The 20,552-nt window shown below is 32.0% G+C and overlaps 6 protein-coding genes across 8 annotated transcripts; 4 read left to right on the top strand and 2 right to left on the bottom strand.

Moving 5' to 3' along the window:
• Window positions 1–75: 75 nt before the first annotated feature.
• On the bottom strand, window positions 76–2,446 carry LOC136781778 (uncharacterized). The gene is made up of 6 exons (XM_066740780.1): window positions 1,237–2,446; window positions 1,086–1,154; window positions 828–998; window positions 478–743; window positions 303–408; window positions 76–214 (listed from the first exon to the last, which is right to left on the bottom strand). The coding sequence occupies exons 1-6, from the start codon at window positions 1,349–1,351 to the stop codon at window positions 84–86; spliced, it is 858 nt and encodes a 285-aa protein (XP_066596877.1). The 5' UTR covers window positions 1,352–2,446; the 3' UTR covers window positions 76–83.
• Window positions 2,447–5,034: 2,588 nt separating this feature from the next.
• On the top strand, window positions 5,035–6,206 carry LOC136781706 (uncharacterized). The gene has a single exon (XM_066740680.1). The coding sequence runs from the start codon at window positions 5,186–5,188 to the stop codon at window positions 6,083–6,085; it is 900 nt and encodes a 299-aa protein (XP_066596777.1). The 5' UTR covers window positions 5,035–5,185; the 3' UTR covers window positions 6,086–6,206.
• A 4,734-nt stretch (window positions 6,207–10,940) lies between these two features.
• Window positions 10,941–11,927, top strand: LOC136781800 (uncharacterized). The gene has a single exon (XM_066740801.1). It carries the CDS (start codon window positions 10,941–10,943, stop codon window positions 11,925–11,927), a length of 987 nt encoding a protein of 328 aa, XP_066596898.1.
• Window positions 11,512–14,292, top strand: LOC136781777 (uncharacterized). Of its 2 annotated transcripts, XM_066740779.1 has the most exons (9): window positions 11,512–11,739; window positions 11,812–11,928; window positions 12,113–12,267; window positions 12,393–12,576; window positions 12,657–12,818; window positions 12,903–13,016; window positions 13,111–13,322; window positions 13,409–13,619; window positions 13,888–14,292. In XM_066740779.1, the coding sequence occupies exons 4-8, from the start codon at window positions 12,393–12,395 to the stop codon at window positions 13,433–13,435; spliced, it is 699 nt and encodes a 232-aa protein (XP_066596876.1). In that variant the 5' UTR covers window positions 11,512–11,739; window positions 11,812–11,928; window positions 12,113–12,267; the 3' UTR covers window positions 13,436–13,619; window positions 13,888–14,292. The 2 variants fall into 2 exon arrangements, with proteins under 2 accessions (XP_066596876.1, XP_066596875.1); XM_066740778.1 differs by having other exon boundaries at window positions 11,512–11,928.
• A 382-nt stretch (window positions 14,293–14,674) lies between these two features.
• Window positions 14,675–17,357, top strand: LOC136781707 (uncharacterized). Its single transcript, XM_066740681.1, has 4 exons — window positions 14,675–15,172; window positions 15,350–15,500; window positions 15,570–15,723; window positions 16,083–17,357. The coding sequence occupies exons 2-4, from the start codon at window positions 15,362–15,364 to the stop codon at window positions 16,858–16,860; spliced, it is 1,071 nt and encodes a 356-aa protein (XP_066596778.1). The 5' UTR covers window positions 14,675–15,172; window positions 15,350–15,361; the 3' UTR covers window positions 16,861–17,357.
• On the bottom strand, window positions 16,955–18,949 carry LOC136781708 (uncharacterized). 2 transcript variants are annotated; one of them, XR_010823963.1, is made up of 5 exons: window positions 18,400–18,949; window positions 17,705–18,294; window positions 17,474–17,607; window positions 17,274–17,382; window positions 16,955–17,081 (listed from the first exon to the last, which is right to left on the bottom strand). XR_010823963.1 is itself a non-coding variant. In XM_066740682.1 (5 exons), the coding sequence occupies exons 1-3, from the start codon at window positions 18,422–18,424 to the stop codon at window positions 17,720–17,722; spliced, it is 522 nt and encodes a 173-aa protein (XP_066596779.1). In that variant the 5' UTR covers window positions 18,425–18,949; the 3' UTR covers window positions 17,272–17,382; window positions 17,474–17,607; window positions 17,705–17,719. The 2 variants fall into 2 exon arrangements, 1 of the variants encoding a protein (XP_066596779.1); XM_066740682.1 differs by lacking the exon at window positions 16,955–17,081 and having other exon boundaries at window positions 17,272–17,382; window positions 17,705–18,073; window positions 18,152–18,294.
• Between the last annotated feature and the right edge of the window lie 1,603 nt (window positions 18,950–20,552).

The raw sequence follows: 20,552 nt of genomic DNA, 5'->3' as shown, positions 1-20,552 counted from the left end.
CTTTATAATATTTGAAAATAGAATATTAATGTTTAAACATAATAGTAAAATTGTATTTTGTATCCTGGTCCACTTAAAATTACCTATAATTTATCTTTAATATCTTTTAGTATATTTAATTTTTCTTGCTTGTAATTTTTATCTATTTCAAGTTTCTTTTTTTTAAGCTCTACGATTTCACTTAATAGATCATTCACTGAGCTTCGCTTACAACCTGAAAATTTATCAACAACTTTAGTTGCATTTGAAATTCTTCAGAGAAAGTATTAAGCGCTCAGCAAAATAATATAATCATTAATTACCTTTGTTGAATCTATTATCTTCCAAATGTTGACTAAGAGGAATACTTGTCCCAGCAGTCGAAACAGGATTGATGTATGGCATTTTACCGAATATTTTATCTAATATCTGTAAAAAAGAATACATTTAATACTAAAATGTCAATACACACCTTATCTTACTTTTTATAGAACTTACGTCAAAATTTTCCATTGTTTTACGTAAATTTCCACTTTGTCGGTTATGGTCAACAATATTTTTATACATTTTTTTTAAGTTTTCAATTTTAGCACAGCACTGCGATGGTGTAAAAAAATATTTATATGCTTTCATCTGTGCTGCAACACTTTTCCATGCATTAGAATAAGTAAGTTTTTTAGTTTGTATCTTTTCGTTAATTTCTGAGAATATGTGCAATAATAATTTTGTCTCATTTAGTGACCAATGATGTCTAACATTCCTATCTAAGCATGAACAAATACATGGAATCAGCCTAGCGTTAATTAAAGAACATATATATATATAAATTTTTTTTTTAATGTTTAAACCTGAACTAATATTACTGCAACTGGGTTCCGGATCATCCACATTCTCCTCCTCATTTTCTTGGTTAGATATATCAGTGGATATGCAAAACATTTGTTGTCTATTTATCTCCTCTTGTAGCTCTGTGCTTTGAACCTCCTCTGTATTTGATTTTTCAGATGTACTTACTAAATCTATAAATATGAAATACGATAAACAAAAATAAACTTATATACTTCCATATATTTGTAAACATTGTTAAATAAAAAATTGGCACATACTCTCCTCTTGACTTTTGGAAATTGCCATTTTCTTGTGCTTTTGTAAAAATTGTTTGGCATATGATGGATCTAAACCAAGAGTATTTTAAAAACAAAATAAAATTATTAAATGACATACAAATTTTGCATAAAAATTAATATAGGCATTTACCATTACAAATTAAAGAATAAATTTCTTCGGTTACTAAAAAATCATATACAACGTTATTATTTTCTTCCATAAGCTGTATAAACACTTTTCCAGAACTTCCAGACATATTTAACATACAAATTTAACTTAAAGCATAATCATTTTGCCGGGTCAGGCAAGGTTCGGAACACCTTTCGGCTTGGCTTACCATTACCAACCTTCAAAAACAAATCATTAGCCGAGCAGCTTGGTTCGGAATACACCCTATATTATAATGTATTTTGTGCGCATGCGTGCGAGTAGAAGAAACTTACGAACACAAGTAATCCAAAAATGTTTTCATGTAAATGTGTGTGCATTGATACTTACAGCTGAAATTAAAAGATTATAATAAGTAATATAGAAAGTTTGAGGCATAAAAGAATTAAAAGTATAATAACCATCTCTGTAAGAAAACCAAAGAGAAATGGCCTGTCATTCACTATACATATTGATGCCATATGGCATATGCACAAAGAATATAACAAAAATACTTTTAGATAAGTATATCTTTTGTATATAATAAGTGCATATTCAAGAATAAATCTTTTGTATGCTTTGTGTATGTATTTTGTTTATTTTACAGATTTAATAATTTATTTATTGTAAGCCATCTTCAATTTTTTATTGATCTGAAGTTTACATAGAATGGAAATCTCCCACAGAATAATTTCCATACCCTTCGACAAAGAGTGAAAGATCAACTTAGTAATTTTTGACATATTGTCTAACAATAGCATGTTATATATTGTGTTTATATGCTTGATTAACACTAATACTTTACATATCGAAGTACTCTTGACTATTTAATTAGAAAAATTTCATCATACAGTCTTAGGTCTAGTTGAGATAGTGTCTTTAATAGGTCTGTTGATTTGATATTATTTGTAATATTCTAATGTATTTTTCATATTATTATTATATGTCGAGTTTCGAAGCTGCAATTAAGATCCTCATACCGTGTTTAATGATTACAGGAAGTTCAACTTATATATAAAAGAAGAAAATATTTGGAATTGTCATACAAGAATGAGATAAGGAAATGGAGGAATTTTTACCAGCAGCCATAAAGGAAATTTCACAAGTATTTTCTGAACGGTGTGAAAAGATGAGAACAATTCAACAACTCCTATGGTAGCATGTGTGGTATCTATGATATTATTGTAATATGTATAGTTTGCTACGACTTTATATCTTCAACAATAACACAGACCTGGAAAATTCAATTTTCTCAGTTTCAAGAATGGACGGGAAGGAGGGGGGGGGGGGCAATTCTTCCATTTTTTTTACTGAATATGAATGTGGCTTTGAAATTTCTCTATCACATCAGGTGTTTTGAAATATCAGTTAAATGGCTGAAAAACGGCGGTTTTCCTCAGTTTATGATTTTTATTTTAGAGAACAAATTTTCTTTTTGTAAATTACCACTATTGCATCGCATCCTGCTAGTATAATAAGTTTTGAAAATGGATTTTAAAGCTAACGAATAATACTATATGGTTTAATTGTGGAATTTAAACAAAATTCGTTCTCTGAAGTAAAATAATGAAAATGGCGAAAAAAGCCATTTTGTACTATTTAAGCTAAAAATTAAAAAATCTGATGTACTGGAGTAATTTCAAAATCAGGTTCGTTTACAACACAATAAGATCAACAAGAATCGTCTCCCACCATTTTTAAAAATGAGGAAAATGAGATTTGGCACGTCTGTGTAAATATTTATTAAAATAAAGTGTATTAATTACTTTTCATATTATAAAAAAGAGGAATATAAAAAGCAACTTTAAAATACAATAAGTAACAGCTATAACACTAGTGAGATTAGACTGTTAAAATCTGGGTGTAGATAAGTGATGCTGAAATTATAAGGTTCTCAAAGGCGAGTGTTTAGAAAGGCTATAACTATTATTCTTCATCAAAAATATCTTCAGCTTTAGTGTAGAAAACATTAAAATTGTGTAATATGAAAAGTGGAATTTGTAAACGATTATATGGTATCATAAAAAATAATAGTAAAGCATTACGTAATTTATGAAAAAAAAATTATTTTATTGAAGACGAAGAAACACTAAAAAAGGAATACAAATATTTGTTTAAACATGCATACAAGTTTTACCTATTTATGAGTTCGCTCCTTAGTAAAGGATAATATTAAACACGTCAATGTATCCACTAAATTGTGTAGACATGCATAATCAAAATGTGTTTGTATGTTTTCTGAATAAGTTTTATTTAATTTCAATAAAAAATAAGAATAGTTTGCATTTCAAAACTATTATACAGTCAACATTTTGTAACTGAAAGAAAAAATATATGATTTCATAATCTCCAAATTAACCTCATACAGTACATAAATGTTTAAGGAAGGATGAACATTACTATATCATATTATTTTATAGTTGATGAGACGGTAGAGGGCATGTGCTGCATAATATAAACTACTCACCCAAAGTTCCTTAAATTTGCTATAGGAAAATATTATGGCACTTTACCCTCTACCATAGGTTAGAACAAACCATACTTACCATTAAGATACCATACTAATGTAACTACAATATACTGTGTAAGAAACTATAGTAAGGCGACGACAGCGCCAATGTAGGGCGACTGTATAACTATGATCTCTTCTTCCCTCTCTTCCATCCGGCTTCTTGACTGGGAAGACGTGTTCGAATTGTTGCTGTGATGAAAACGTGAAAATAAAGAAAAGTAATGGCTGACATTAAAATTGAGTGATTTTACATATAGTCCCAGTCTACATAAGTTGAGTTCGGAATTAAACTCTTTTCACTCCGACGGAGCTTTCCCTAGAATTCCCTATTCACTCCGTTTAGTAATTCTGTGTCCGGGAGCAAATTAGAGAGTGAATAGGGAATATGGAAGAGCTGTGATAGCTAATTGCTATTCTATCCCCATTTCTAAAAGGAAAATAGGGGTAAGGATAAATAAGAAATATTGGTACTAATTGGGAGCTCCGTCTGACTAGTTTAAGCGGGAAAGAAGCAAAATTGACAAATGTTGGTTTCATTATTTTGGAATTAAATTTCAAACGTTTGTTTATATAAATCTAAGGGCCTGATAAAGTAAGTGAAATAAAATTTAAAATAATACAATATCGTGTATAGTTAAAAAATTAATCTTTTATTTCTTTTTAACAGTTGTTATGAATAATGAATTTAGTTCGTGTAGACTCTACCAATTTTAATTTAATTTATTTTGATAAAATAAAAATGGATGTCCTACTGCAAGAAAAAAGTAGTGAGTAGTTTATAAAATTATATTAAAAATATATGGAGGGATAAAGTTGCTACTGGAATTTTTCATTTTTGCTGTACTACTAAATTATTGCAATTAATTGAAAGAAGACAGTTATCAAAATAAATTAAATTAAAATTGGTAGAGTCTACACGAACTAAATTCATTATTCATAACAACTGTTAAAAAGAAATAAAAGATTAATTCTTTAACTATACACGATATTGTATTATTTTAAATTTTATTTCACTTACTTTATCAGGCCCTTAGATTTATATAAACAAACGTTTGAAATTTAATTCCAAAATAATGAAACCAACATTTGTCAATTTTGCTTCTTTCCCGCTTAAACTAGTCAGACGGAGCTCCCAATTAGTGCCAATATTTCTTATTTATCCTTACCCCTATTTTCCTTTTAGAAGTGGGGATAGAATAGCAATTAGCTATCACAGCTCTTCCATATTCACTATTCACTCTCTAACTTGCTCCCGGACACAGAATTACTAGACGGAGTGAATAGGGAATTCTAGGGAAAGCTCCGTCGGAGTGTAAAGAGTTTAATTCCGAAGTCAACTATAGAATATAGTGGCTTGTAACAGAAGAGCCACATTGGTGACCCCGACGTGATCCAAACGGATCTAAATTCTGAGACACCTCATAGGAGATCACACAAAGAATGCCTCTGGACAGAACTCCTAGTGCAAACGTTGAGAAAAACCCTCAACAACAGGAAGCAACAAAGGACGAAATAGAAACCCCTCTAAGTTCAAGAGATGAAAAATTCATACGCCGAAACATGGATGAAAATGTCTCGATGACCACGATATTCAAGCTACCGCCATTTTGGCGGCAAAACCCAAAAATTTGGTTTATACAAGCAGAAGCACAATTCCATGCACGCAATATACGCGGTGATAATACAAAGTATTATCAAGTAATAGCATCTCTTGAAGGAGAAGTTCTGGAACAGGTAGCTGACGTCATATCATCTCCGCCTGAAGAAGAGAAATACCAATATTTGAAGCAATCTCTGATAAAACGATTTTCAGTGTCCAAGGAGAAGCAATTAACACGTCTGCTTATAGGCCTAGAGCTAGGTGAAAAGAAACCATCTCAGTTGTTAAGAGAGATGAACAATTTAGCAGAAAGCAATCTAAGCGAAGAAGCATTGAGATCTCTATGGATGAGGCAATTACCTGCAAATGTCCGCTGTATCCTATCTGCTAGTTCAGGCATAGACATAGTTCCTCTAGCTGAAATAGCAGACAAAATAATGGACTCCAACCCAGCGTATACTGTGCTTTCTACACAAGCACAAGACATCAGTGAGGTATCTAGGTCAGAAGCTGAAAGAATAAACACATTAGAGGAGAAGATAACGGAACTTACCTCAGCAATCAAAGATCTGACAAGAAAGGTAGATCAATCAAGAGGAAGATCTCGTTCGCGTAGCAAACCAACGCAAAAATCAGAAGACAAAGACTCCAAAACAATCTGCTACTACCACAAAAGGTTTGGAGAAAAATCAAACAAATGTACCAAACCTTGTGCGTATGAAAGCAAGCAGGAAAACTGAAACTGCTGTCGTCAACGTGCAAAGTTGACGACGGCAACAAAATAAAATTGCCAGAGGAATGCAGACTACATGTGTACGACAAATCCAATCACACCAAATATCTCATTGATTCAGGATCAGTGATTACCGTTGTACCACCAGCGTCTAGTCAAGAAAATAAGTCTATAGGACAATTCAACATGTACGCGGCAAATGGAAGCATAATAAAAACTTTTGGAACAAGGATACTCCATCTCAATCTCGGGGACTCCGGAGATCATTCAAATGGCAGGCCATCATAGCAGACGTAAAAACTCCCATAATAGGAGCAGATATGATCGCCTACTACGGTTTGCTGATTGATATAAAAAACAAAAAGCTAATTGATACCACAACCTCTCTAATCACAAAAGGTGAGATGGTAGAAACATCAATTCACTCAATCTCAACAATACAACCAAAAGGAATTCATGCTGACATGCTTTATGAATTTGCAGAGATTACCAAACCTTTTCAACAAAGCAAAAAGGTCTCATCAGTTCACCATTACATAGTAACCACTGGACCACCAGTCACAGACCGCCCAAGAAAATTGGCAGGAGAAAAATTAAAGGCAGCAAGATCAGAGATCAATTATCTGCTAGAACAGGGATATATCCGTCCATCGAGCAGCTCATGGTCAAGCCCTATACACATGCAATCTAAGAAGAATACAAGCTGGAGATTGTGCGGTGACTACCGTAAGTTAAATGCTGCAACAGTGCCCCAGACAGATACTCGCCACCACTGATACAAGATGTATTACAGAAGCTGCATGGCAAGTGTGTGTTTTCAACAATTGATCTGCACAAAGCCTACCACCAAATACCAATGGCGCAGGAGGACATACAAAAAACTGCTATAACCACACCCTTTGGACTGTACGAATATGTGGTTATGCCCTTTGGTTTGCGCAACGCCACTCAGACATTTCAAAGATACGTGGATTCAGTTTTTCGTGATTTAGACTTCGTTTTCTGTTATGTGGATGATATAATCATCATGTCAGAAACACACGAGGAACACAGAAATCATCTTCGTACAGTATTCATCAGGCTCAAGCAGGAACACCTGACAATCAATGAAAGCAAGTGCAATCTGGGGAAAGAAGAAGTAACATTTTTGGGTTACACAATCAACAAACATGGTTTCAAACCTCCTCAAGAAAGAATAGAGGCCATAAGTACTTACCCAAAACCTAAGACTCTGCAAGTACTAAGAAGATTCTTAGGAATAGTCAATTATTATAGAAGATGCATTCCAAATGCAGCAACCACACAGGCGCCTCTCAATGAACTCTTAAAAGAATAAAAAAAGAATGACAGAAGGCCTGTACCGTGGACAGCAGAATCTGAAAAGGCATTTAAAAACATTAAGCACTCAATCGAGTCAGTAGCATTAATGTCATTCCTGTCACCTTCAGCACAGCTAGCATTAACCACTGATGCATCAGACTATGCAATTGGAGCTTCATTAGAACAAAAAGTGGACAATAGTTGGACACCTGTGGGATTCTTCTCTAGGAAGCTAAGCACAAGCGAAAAGAATTACAGTATCTGTGACCGTGAATTGTTGGCAATATTTGCATCTATCAAGTTCTTTCAACACCAACTGGAGTGTCGTAGCTTCATAGTTCGCACAGACCATAAGCCATTGCTGTATGTTTTTAAACAAAAAACAGAACGAGCATCTCCAAGACAGCTAAGGCAGTTGGACTGCATAGGCCAGTTTACAACAGAACTAGTATACATCAAAGGAGATGAGAACCAAGCAGCAGATGCATTATCAAGGATAAACACGATAGGAATGCCAACAGTATTGACACCTGAAATCATAAAAGAAGAGCAGGAGAAAGACCAGGAAATAAAAAACATACAAAAAGAATCCTCACTTAAGCTGCAACGCCTAACAGTGGAACCTGGCATATCAATATTCTGCTACATATCGTCAGGTATTGTGAGACCGTACATACCAGAATCACTCAGAAAAAAAACCTTTGAGGTAGTGCATAACATCGCACATCCAAGTGGCAGAGCAACAAGTAAACTCGTAAAAGAAAAATATGTATGGCCCGGGATAAGAAAGGACGCACTCAACTGGTCAAGAAACTGTTTAAACTGTCAACGAGCAAAGGTTCATCGACATAACAAATCAGCTCCCAATCACATAGACATGCCAGATGCAAGATTTAACCATATGCACATGGATATAATAATCCTTCCAGAGGTAAATCAATACAGATATTGTTTGACAATTATCGACAGATTCTCTAGGTGGCCTACTGCCATACCTCTGAAGGAAACATCTGCGGAAACCATTGCCAAAGCAACCATGACTCACTGGAACAGCCAGTATGGAACACCTTTAACCATTACCACTGATCAGGGACCGCAATTTGAGGCAGCACTATTTAGAGCACTCACTAACTTAATTGGCGCGAAGAGAATCAGGACCACACCATATCATCCAGCATCCAACGGCATCATTGAAAGATGGCATAGGTCACTTAAAGCAGCTTTAATATGCAGTCCTTCAATTCCATGGACTGAACTATTGCCAATGGCACTCCTAGGGTTAAGAACAGCATACAAGGAAGAACTGGGTGCTTCGCCAGCAGAATTACTCTATGGTACCACTCTACGGATTCCTGGTGAGTTCTTCGTACATCAAGAATTGGCTGCAGAACCTGAAATCTTCGTGAACCGGCATAGGGAAATCATGAGAGGCCTTCGACCAACTCCCACAGCTCATCATACAAAATCACGCATCTTTCAATTGAAGAATCTTTCCACTTGTGAGTATGTCTTCATCAGGTCAGATCACGTGAAAGCACCTTTAGAAGCTCCATATAGAGGCCCATATCAAGTCCTGGAGAGAATCAATGATCGCATCTACAAAATAAAGGCAGAGGGAGAAGAAAAATGCATCTCAACTGACAGATTAAAACCTGCATTTATTTCCAAAGATAGCACTGAAGACGAGATAGAGAGACAAGAAGACTGCAAACCACATCAATGGGGAAACCTCATGGATAAACCAATACAAACGTACAAAAAGAAAAAAGTAACATTTATCAGTTAATTATATCATAATTACTTAGGGGGGAATGGCTGTGGCAACCTGTGATATAGGTTAGAACAAACTATACTTACCATTAAGATACCATACTAATGTAACTACAATAAGTACAATATACTGTGTAAGAAACTATAGTAAGGCGACGACAGCGCCAATGTAGGGCGACTGTATAACTATGATCTCTTCTTCCCAGTAAACCATCGATTAGAAAAGAGCTCTAAAACAATTCTCAAACTTGAGCTCTGTTGGAGTATCATATTAGTGACTTTCTAGAGACTATTTTTACCCCAGTTATTTTATGAAATCTAAAATAGCTCGATCTGTGTTCTGTCCAATCTTTTCTATTAGTCCACCATTAAGTGTTCTAAAAGACCTATTATAGAACGTACCTATTTATGATCGAATGAAATATATATATATATACATTTGATTGAAATTCGGTCGTATTTTATTTCATCGCGCTATAAAGTTTTTGTATGAAAAGTATACATTTAATTAATTTTAGGCGAATTATTAAAAAATTAAAAATTTTAATGGATCGAAGAGTTCGGCATTCGCATAATGTAATCACGTTAAACGTCCATAATATATTAATTTATACTGCATGATTTATAACGTGGTACACTTTATTGGTGCAGTGTTTCTTATCGAAATTTTGTGATACAATTATAGGTACTTACAACTATTTTCTTTCAATTATTACTACAAGATGCCAAAGGTAAAAACAGATTATTATCAATTATCGAAAAGTCAAAAGTTTAGACGACTTCAAAAGTTTAGGAGTCAATTGAACCACACAACTGCATGTGAAAATCATAGATCGGAAGTTGAAATTATCGAAAATCAGAATATTCATACAAATTTTAATCAAATTAATTTAAGGGAGAATAGTATTATAGCAGAAGCTGAAAATATTATCAATCCGTTGTTAAATCAGCCAGAGGAAAGTGATAATGATCAGGTACCAATTGTATCTAACTTATTGAATATTAGTTATTCAAGAGAACCAATAAGTTTAAAAAAGTCTCTTGCCTCATGGTTGATAAACTGTAATATTCCTCATTCAGCTGGAGACAAATTATTACAAATTTTAGTAAATGAAGCTAATTTGAATTTACCACTGTCTGTTAGAACTTCAGTACACACTCCTCGCAGTAACAATATTATAGAGACAGAAAATGGGTCCTTTTTACATTATGGTTTAAGAAGAGCATTAATAGACCAGTTGAAAGGTTACAAAATAGACACAAATGACTCAATAAATATTAAACTGAATATAAATATAGATGGGCTTCCTCTAACGAAGAGCTCCAAAAGTCAAGTTTGGCCAATTCTAGGTCTAATATATGAACCTACGCAGTTAAACAAAACTGTGTTTGCAATTAGCATATTTCATGGTAACAGTAAACCTTCAACTGAGGAGCTATTGAATCCTTTTTTAGATGAATATAATGATATAAAGACAAACAACTTGGTATATAATAATATAACTTATACTCTGGATATAAGAGCTGTAATATGTGATAGCCCTGCGAGATCATTTGTTACTGCAACAAAAGGTCATAGTGGATACGAAGGATGCAGCAAATGTGCTGTCCAAGGCGACTTTATTAACTCAAGAGTCATATTTGACAGCACCTCTGCTCAATTAAGAACTGACGATTCTTTTAAAGTTAAAGAACATCCACATCATCACATTGGCAACTCTCCTTTTGAAAAAATTAACTTTCCAATGGTTACTAAGTTTCCCCTTGACTATATGCATTTGGTCTGTTTAGGGGTGACGAAAAAGCTGATGATGTTATGGATTAAAGAAAGCAATGGATTTAAATTACAATCAGTTGAGGTAAAAAATTTATCCAACGCATTAATGTTGTTATCACAATATGTTCCTAGAGAATTCGCCCGTAAACCTCGAAATTTGGAGGAGATAGCACGATTTAAAGCTACTAAATTTCGATTATTCCTTCTATATTTATCTTGTGCTGTGATTCATAAGTTTTTACCAAAAAGTAATTTAATGCACTTTTATACTTTGCATGCAGCAATATTTATTTTAAGCCATCCTACTAAATGCCAAGAACTAAATAAATATGCTGAAGAATTGTTAAAATATTTTGTGACATGGTTTGGTCAACTGTATGGACGACAGAATTTGAGCTTTAATATTCATAATTTGATCCATTTACCGAAAGATGTAGAATTATATGGTTGTTTGGACACATTTAGCTCATTCCCATTTGAAAATTTTTTAAGTTCATTAAAAAATAGAGTTAAAAAAAATGCAAAACCGCTTCAGCAATTGCATAATAGATTAACAGAGATATCAAATCAAGTAACGGAGAATTGCAAAAATGATGTGAAATATCCAGTATTGATAAAGCCTGCATCACATGCTACATTACCGTTTGGTTACAATAATGCCTACCAAGGCTTACAATTTAAAAATTTTTGCCTATTAAGTAGTAAAAAAGCGGATCAGCACTGTTATTTAAGAAATGGAAAAATTATACAAATACAGTTTTTTACGTGTAAAGAAAACAGGATATTTGTGTTTGGTAAAACATTACAAAATATGGAGAGTCTTCCAGATTATCCAATGAATTCTAAGAATTTAAATATATTCGTAGGAAATATATGGATTGAACATGAATCTTTTCAATATGATGAAATCGTTAGTAAAGCAGTACGATTGCCTTATACTGAAGAAAAATACTGTTTTATTCCATTGCTGCACACTTTTTAAGGTAAAAAACTAATAGTATATTATATTAATATATTTTTTTATAGATTATAAAATTAAATTAACATAAATATTACATAAATTTATTGTTGGCTATGCAAAAATTTAATTTGTTTTATAGTTTAATAACCTATTCTTTCAAATGTCGCTTCAATTGATAATAATAAGTTTATACTTTCACGCTTTAGTTGCTATGGACGAGTTTTTTCTTCCACCACCATGACTTCTAAATTCCCGCGGTGGGAGTGATTGTTTGGGAATTTGATACCGGGTTCTTGCAGTTCGATGTTTTCATTCTACGTGTAATAGACGAAGTTAAATTGGAAAGACCAAACGAAGAAATGTTAGTTTGAGCGACAAAATTAATATAGTTTAAATTCCTTCAATCAATTAACGTAGAATATTTTAACGGATTTATAATTATTCGATATTCATTTTTCTAAGATTAATTTCTTTCTTGTCTCACAGATGTCTTACTGCGTTGTAGTATCAGGGGAAGATTGGTGTTCATCTATTCCGTCATCATGGGTAGACTTTGAGACGGCTACATTTTCATATCCTTCAAAAAATGCAAGCATAGCCATCTGTAAAAATGTATTACCTTTGGAAATTTGGCAAAAAAAAACATTTACTAAATATTATGGTCCTTATGGTAAATTTTACACATATTCAGTGCTGTTTCAATTTCTATGGAGGTTAAATTAAATTAAATATTTGAATTGTTCATTACAGATACATTAGAGGAAGCAAGAAAAGTGGAAAATGATACTGTATATGATTTAACTTCTGATTGCCAGGATTTGCAGCAATTGTCCAAAAATAATATACCCAATAAACGTCGAGGGAAAACAAAATTATATTCAGAAGATTATGAAGTTGATATAGATGCTATGAGTAAGATATGCACAATGATATATACTTATATTAAATTGTAAATTTTCTATTATATAATAATTACATCATACTATAAATAATTAGCATCTGCAATCCCATCTCCTCCATACTGTAATGAAAGGGATACAGCTCTGACGTCTGTAAGCGATATAGAAGAGAATACTTTTTCATCACTTCAATGTTATCAAGAAATAAATAGTAAGTTTATAATCATCGAATAGTTTGTGAGACACAACAAATAAAAGTGTATAAGTTATGTTTCAGCATTTATAATAGTACTTGTATATTTCAGAAAAATTTGAAGACAAGAAAATAAAAGAAATGCTTGCAATAATAAATAAAAAGCTGGACACATTACTCCATATATCAGCTTCTACATCCAACAATAATACCAACTTAGATTTGGTGTATGATGACCTACCAGATTTTCCTATCAACAGTATTACAATATTAAAAGAATTTGAACACCAACTTAAGAATAAAAAAACTGTTCGCCAACAATTTGTAAGTTTTATGATTGCTGGTTATGCATTCAATATTAACATGGTTTATCCGTATTTATAGCGTTTTTACTCATTTATCATTTGTAGGAATCAAAAATTAAAGTAGTTGGATGAAAAAATTTCAACATACATTTAAAAAATGTATTGAGACTAGTTTTAACAAATGAGATAGCCTATAAAGTTACATGGGTTGGACTACCAAGCAATGCAAAAAGAAATAGTAATATGAAAGAGCAGAAGAAGGCGAAGGAGGAAACATTGACTCTAGCGAAAACCAAATTTTCAGATATTATACTCAGTAAGTATATACTAATTTGATTTTAATTTGATAAAAAAAATGTATGTCTGTTAAAAATAGGAAGCAAAGAATAGGCCTTATTCATTGAAAATATTAATGTTACAATTAATATTTAACATATGTCAATTAATACTAAATGATTATCGTGATAATTCTTATATTTTATGTACCAATAATAAAATACAATATGTATAGTCTACGATGGTATAATTCTCTCGTTTAAAGTAACGTTAAATTAAATATAAGTAAAGTTCATATTTCTTTCTAGCTACAATTGTGGTATGTCATTCCAATGCTACCTTGTCAGAGTTAAATGAAACTTTCAAGAACTGGCTGCAACATGCAGGTGATAGAATTAGATATGAGCAGAAAAAAGAAAAATAATGTAGTATATTTGCGAGTAAATAAATAAATAATATAATATATGGGCACTAAAAATATTAAATAATCTTTTCATTTCATAACCTCACTTATTATTACACGTTTCATAAAATATTTTAAATGTAGAGCTCATAGCTTTGTTTCTAAAGAAGCTCTAATAATTTCAATTTAAAAGAGTTCGAATTGTATTCTAATATAACTCGAAAAGAACTTCGTTACATGCATCATAAATGAATGTGTTTAGAGAGTTTTAAGATGCACTTTTATGAGACGCAAAAGATTGCATAAGAAGTCTTTTTGACTTCATTTTGAACGCACCTCGACACTGATCTTTGAGCTCTTTTCAGAATTAACGAGTCATTTATTAGTTCTTAAAGAGCTCGTAAGGTTTACTGGGTTCCCTCTCTTCCTTCCGGCTTCTTGACTGGGAAGACGTGTTCGAATTGTTGCTGTGATGAAAACGTGAAAATAAGGAAAAGTAATGGCTGACATTAAAATTGAGTGATCTTACATATAGTCCCAGTCTACATAGAATATAGTGGCTTGTAACAGAAGAGCCACAGGGTGTTTCTATTCTGTGGATTGGATCGGATTGGATTGGCATCTAGTCACAGTCACGCAACTGTCAGCAAAAAAAGACTAGATTCCCTATAATCCGGTGTGTCTATTTCTGGTCGGATTGGATCGGATCGGATTAAGATGGCGGCGTCTATGGTCTGCTAGAGTGATGTGTCAAAATGACATTTAATACCAGTAGATCGAAGAACTGGAATATTAGCAATCAATGAATAATGAAGAGGTGCTCTCCAAGCGACAGAATATACTTATGCTGTTGTAATACACATTGATGCAGTTATTAATTCAGATGAGTATAAATTTCACTATTATATATGTAGAATTTATTGGAGTACGAGATTCTTTGTGGTTTCTATGATTTTTACAGGTAGTTTTCTTTATTGCAATCTTTGAGATGCCTATCAAATGAGGAAAATGGGTTAGATAGGATAATTAGGAGAGATAAGAAACTAGACGAAAGGACTGCAATTTGAAGAAAAATGCAAGAATTGTCCAACATTTGTTTATTTGAAGTTTAAGTGCAGCCTCCATTACTTGAACTATACAATTTTAGCCCATGGTTAATTTAAACTTGTTTAAATTAAACGGCCTTGAAGGTAAGAATCACTTTTTCTTATTATATTAATTCGTATGTCTTAACCGATTGAAGAAAAGCTAATACAATAGCAGTCAAAATATAAGAAATCTTTTAAATTAAATAATAAAGTATTTATTTTATTTTTCTTTGATACTTAATACGATAAATATAATTAATGTTGCCTTAATGTTTACAGAATCTGAGGATTATGGATCCATCTACTATTATTAATTTCATTTTGGATATAATCGATGGGGAAGATGGGTTATTATTAGAAATAACAAGGCAAAACCATTTCCGTATTCCAAATTTTTTTACAAATGTTGCCTTACGTTACTCCTTAACAGGTAACAAAATATATATTATCAGCTATTTAATGTTATAAATTATTTTGGAATTCTATGCTTTTTTTTTAGATTTTAAATCTCATTTTCGTGTCAATAGAGAAACATTTGAAATATTAATTGCAACCATTGGCCCAAACTTAGTTGAGAGAGGAAGTTTTCGCATATCAGTTGCAAAACAAATTGCAATTGCTCTTTGGATATTTGGCAACCAAGAAGTATATAGGTAATTGACTAAGAACTAACTATCCCACCTATCGGTGAGCCTCTTCGTAAATCTATTTATTTGATAACATTTTAAATTGAATATTATTTACTATAGTTTGCACTTTTTACCAAATAGATAAGTTTTACTAAGATGTAGGTGGAACCACTGACCCTTAATCATTTTAAAATGTAACCATAAACATATAAAAGTTGATTATTAATGCAATTTTGATATAAGATTGATTTTCGATTCCATTTTATACCACCTATTCACAGTTTGAAATGAATACAATGGATTTTTAAACACTCTGTATTTAAATTATATATTTCCGATTAACAGAAACAAACACGAAAATTGATTTCATATTTTTTTTACAGATCTGTAGCAGACAGATTTGGCCTCTCCAAACAAACAATCTGGAAATGTGTTTTTAATGTTGCCTATGCTCTACTTGATCATGTTCAAGAATATATTAAATGGCCCAATCAGAGTCAACTAATTAATATTCAACATGGCTTTTTATCAGCGAGCAATATACCTGGTATCATAGGATCTATTGACGGATGTCACATTCCTATAAGTAGTCCTACTGAGTACCCCAACAGTTATGTCAATCGAAAGGGGTTTCATTCGATGGTTCTTCAAGGAATTTGTGACCATAAGATGAGATTTATTGATGTTTTTACGGGCTTCTGTGGTAGCGTCCACGATGCCAGAGTTTGGCAGCTAAGTGACATTAAAAGATTGAGTGATAATAACGTTAACAGATATTTTCCGGAAAATACACATTTGATAGGAGATTCTGCTTATCCATTGTCTCAGCACTTGCTTGTTCCTTATCGCGATAATGGGCATTTAAATAATACCCAAAAAACGTTTAATACTCAACTATCAAAAGCGCGCATCGTAATAGAAAGAGCATTTGGTATATTAAAAGGACGATTTCGGAAGTTAAAATATGTTTACATGTATAATACGGAAATGATACCATTAATTATAATTAGCTGCTGCATTTTGCATAACATTTGTCTGAGTAATGAAGAAGCAGATGGCGATGATGACTTCGATTCATTAGTTTATGATAACGAAGCAAACTCTTACGAATTTGAAGATGGTATAGACAAAAGAGATATCATTGCTCATTTATTAAGCTAAATTTGAAGTCATTAAGACAAGGCCCATATACAGTCGCTTTATTTATGTATTTATTTATATACCTTTTAATACTTGACATTATTTCATTCTTTTTATAAATTAAAAATGTAAGACAGGGCCCTTATACAGCCACTTTATCTTTATTTATTTATTTATATATATATATATTTTACTATATGACGTTCCCATTGTTCTTGTATAAATTTATAAAATATATAGACCTGTAATAAGCATACAATTCAACGATTAGCTCAGCAATAAATGTACTTTATTTTTAAATGTGTCATATATGCATGGGAGAATTGAATTTAAACATGAAATAACCGGAGAATTAAGTTATAAGTCCAAGTTTCACTTAATTACAATTGAAAGCTTCATATTATTATATTAGTGAAAAATAATTACTAATTTACCTCCAATATAAATTTTATTTTGGTTTTTATTAAATCACTGTAGTCATAATATTGAATACTTCAAAACTTTCCATTTCAAGCTTTGTCGAAAAGTTAAAGATGTATATAACTGTTCATATAAATAATAAGAGCATTATTAATATAATTATAATACAAATTTTATAAGATATAGATGTATACTTATAAGTGTTAAAATTTACCTTCCTGTCTTTAAGCTTTCTTGTTAAATAAAATGTAGCAAAATTAATCTTGTCAAGTCACTGTTGTCATAAAATTTAATCCCTCAATAATTCACACCTCAGGCTTCGTCAAAGAGTTAAAAAATTACTTTTTTCTGTAAATAATAAGGACATAATTAATAATACTAAATATTATACAGCTTAATAAATACAAATGTTATAAGCTATATATACTTGTCAAATATTACATACACTTTCTTCGTACTGTCAATGATCTTTATTTAAATATTGTTGAAATAGATTTAAAAATTGTTTTTTAATTTCCATATTTTCTGCATGATGTCTCTCTCTTTGTTCGTATAAGTCTTGATTTGTTATACTACTTGTTCGTTGTCTCCTCCTTCTTGATCTATTTCTATTTTCATTCCCTGACAGGTATTGTATTTCATCCTCGCTGGAACTGTCATGCTCTCTCCTCCTATAGTTATTAATATTTGCTTGCTCTGAGAGCCTGAATCCACTGGTGCTTGAACCTATTGAGATGGGGGTTATCTCAGGTAATGGTCTCAAAAGTTCATCCATTATTTCAAAATGCTGCCAGTGGACTGGAGCACCGCCAGTCTGAGATAAAATATCTTTAATCTCCTTATATTTTTTTTTTAAATTCTTAAATTTAATATTGCACTGATTGCTAGTTACATTATAGCCTCTTTCCCTAAACTTAGCTGCTATTTCATTCCAAACAGTTTTTTGGATTATTCGATTATTTGCCAGCCTGCCGAAATTACTTCTCACTTCTTCAATTAAGAGTTTAGTGGAATTTTCATCCCACTGGTATTTACCTTATATCAAAATTAATATAAAAATTCATTAACATATTTTATCAAATAATATATATATATAGTAACTATTTGCCAATTTTTAATATATAGTTACATATTACTCACCATTTAATTCCACTGTATTATCCATTATATATTTCCCGTTCTTTTACTGCTATTGTATTAGCTTTCCTTCAATCGATTAAGACATACGAATTAATAAGAAAAGTGATTCTTACCTTTAGGGCCGTTTAATTTAAACAAGTTTAAATTAACCATGGGCTAAAATTGTATAGTTCAAGTAATGGAGGCTGCACTTAAACTTCAAATAAACAAATGTTGGACAATTCTTGCATTTTTCTTCAAATTGCAGTCCTTTCGTCTAGTTTCTTATCTCTCCTAATTATCCTATCTAACCCATTTTCCTCATTTGATAGGCATCTCAAAGATTGCAATAAAGAAAACTACCTGTAAAAATCATAGAAACCACAAAGAATCTCGTACTCCAATAAATTCTACATATATAATAGTGAAATTTATACTCATCTGAATTAATAACTGCATCAATGTGTATTACAACAGCATAAGTATATTCTGTCGCTTGGAGAGCACCTCTTCATTATTCATTGATTGCTAATATTCCAGTTCTTCGATCTACTGGTATTAAATGTCATTTTGACACATCACTCTAGCAGACCATAGACGCCGCCATCTTAATCCGATCCGATCCAATCCGACCAGAAATAGACACACCGGATTATAGGGAATCTAGTCTTTTTTTGCTGACAGTTGCGTGACTGTGACTAGATGCCAATCCAATCCGATCCAATCCACAGAATAGAAACACCCACAGCCTCACGGGAGGGCCTGGGGCAGCGTTGCCAAGTCCGCCATTTTGGTCGCTGCATAGTAAGTGACGAGAACAAAATATACTACTCTACGTGGTATAGCAAGTGTCTAGAATACAAACTGTAGTTTCAACTGGAAGTATATCTAAGATGCGTTCGAGAATGAATGACTAAATATGATTGGTCAATTTGGAAGGACGTTGACCAATCATGAAAAGTCACTTGCAAATTAAAAGATTTCGATTACCGTACCTGCAAAACTGATAATTTGTGCCGAAAATCGTATGCCAATTAACTGAGTACACATAAAATCATATTATTAATTACTTAGGATGAAGAGTAATGTCTTTTATGGAAGTTTCAATCGAGAAAAATTTATCTTTGCTAAGACTTTGATAAGCTGAAATTCCATTTTAACAGGATCGGTCTTTGGCGTCTTGGCTAGCTTCGTTGGCTGTATTAGCTGCTATTTTCGTCATTAATATGATGATGCATATAACAGAAACTCAATAAAATAATAATATGATGTATAGTTTTTCAAAGTTTAGGAAGTAACATAAGCTCTCATTTAAAAATTATTCAACCGATCTTGATTAAATATTCAACAGTGCTTCATAATATTAATAATTTTTGTATGAAATCTAGCTATTTGTTTTTATATATTTATAAATAAAATATTATTTTTATGCAATGAAAATGAGATGAAGAAAAACATTGTAAGAATAAACATTATTTATTTAAAAGCATATAACTTTTTTACAAATTTAAAGAATTTTCAAATATCGAAGATTCAAATAAAAACTATAGATTAAGTTACAAATTTATATATTCTTTTTAAATTTAAGATAATAATTGAAATATCAGTAAATTACGCAATTTTGAGAAACGGGCGTTACATCAGCATAAAGTATTCTGAATCTTCATCGGAAACACCTTCATTTTCATTATCTGTATTTGATGTATTAAAATGTACATGCTTTGATTGCAATGATCTATCATATCTGCGGATGGTTCAAATAATTTACAAGTACCACTATTCTTAACACATTCCCACGCAGTCAAATTATTTTTTAATGTAGTTGTCTTCATTTTGTTCCTGTTTTTCGTTTTCGTTAAATTAACTTTACTAAAAAGTCGTTCGCACTCAGCGTTTGAATGAGGTAAGCAAAGCAAGTTTAAAACAAATTGAGATAAATTCGTGTACTTTTGTAGGTCCATAATATCATCATAATTTAATAATTTAACCCAAAAAACATCTATTAACTTTTCATTTGTAATGTCGAGTGGTAGCTGTGCGAAAGGTAGTAGACGCCATTCATCATCTACTGATTGCCTGGTGAAACAGGAAGAATCTAAATTACGAGGAAACATTTCAAAAATAGAAGTTAATGTTGGTACCGTTACATGAAATTGGGGATCAATAGATTTGTG

The sequence above is a fragment of the Prorops nasuta genome, unplaced genomic scaffold, assembly GCF_024137725.1.
Source record: "Prorops nasuta isolate Cenicafe-Biocafe unplaced genomic scaffold, Cenicafe_Pnas_1.2 PNAS00024, whole genome shotgun sequence".
NCBI classification, from domain to species: Eukaryota; Metazoa; Arthropoda; class Insecta; order Hymenoptera; family Bethylidae; genus Prorops; species Prorops nasuta.
Note: the sequence above shows the minus strand (reverse complement) of the source record. Positions and strands in the feature narration are given on the sequence as shown.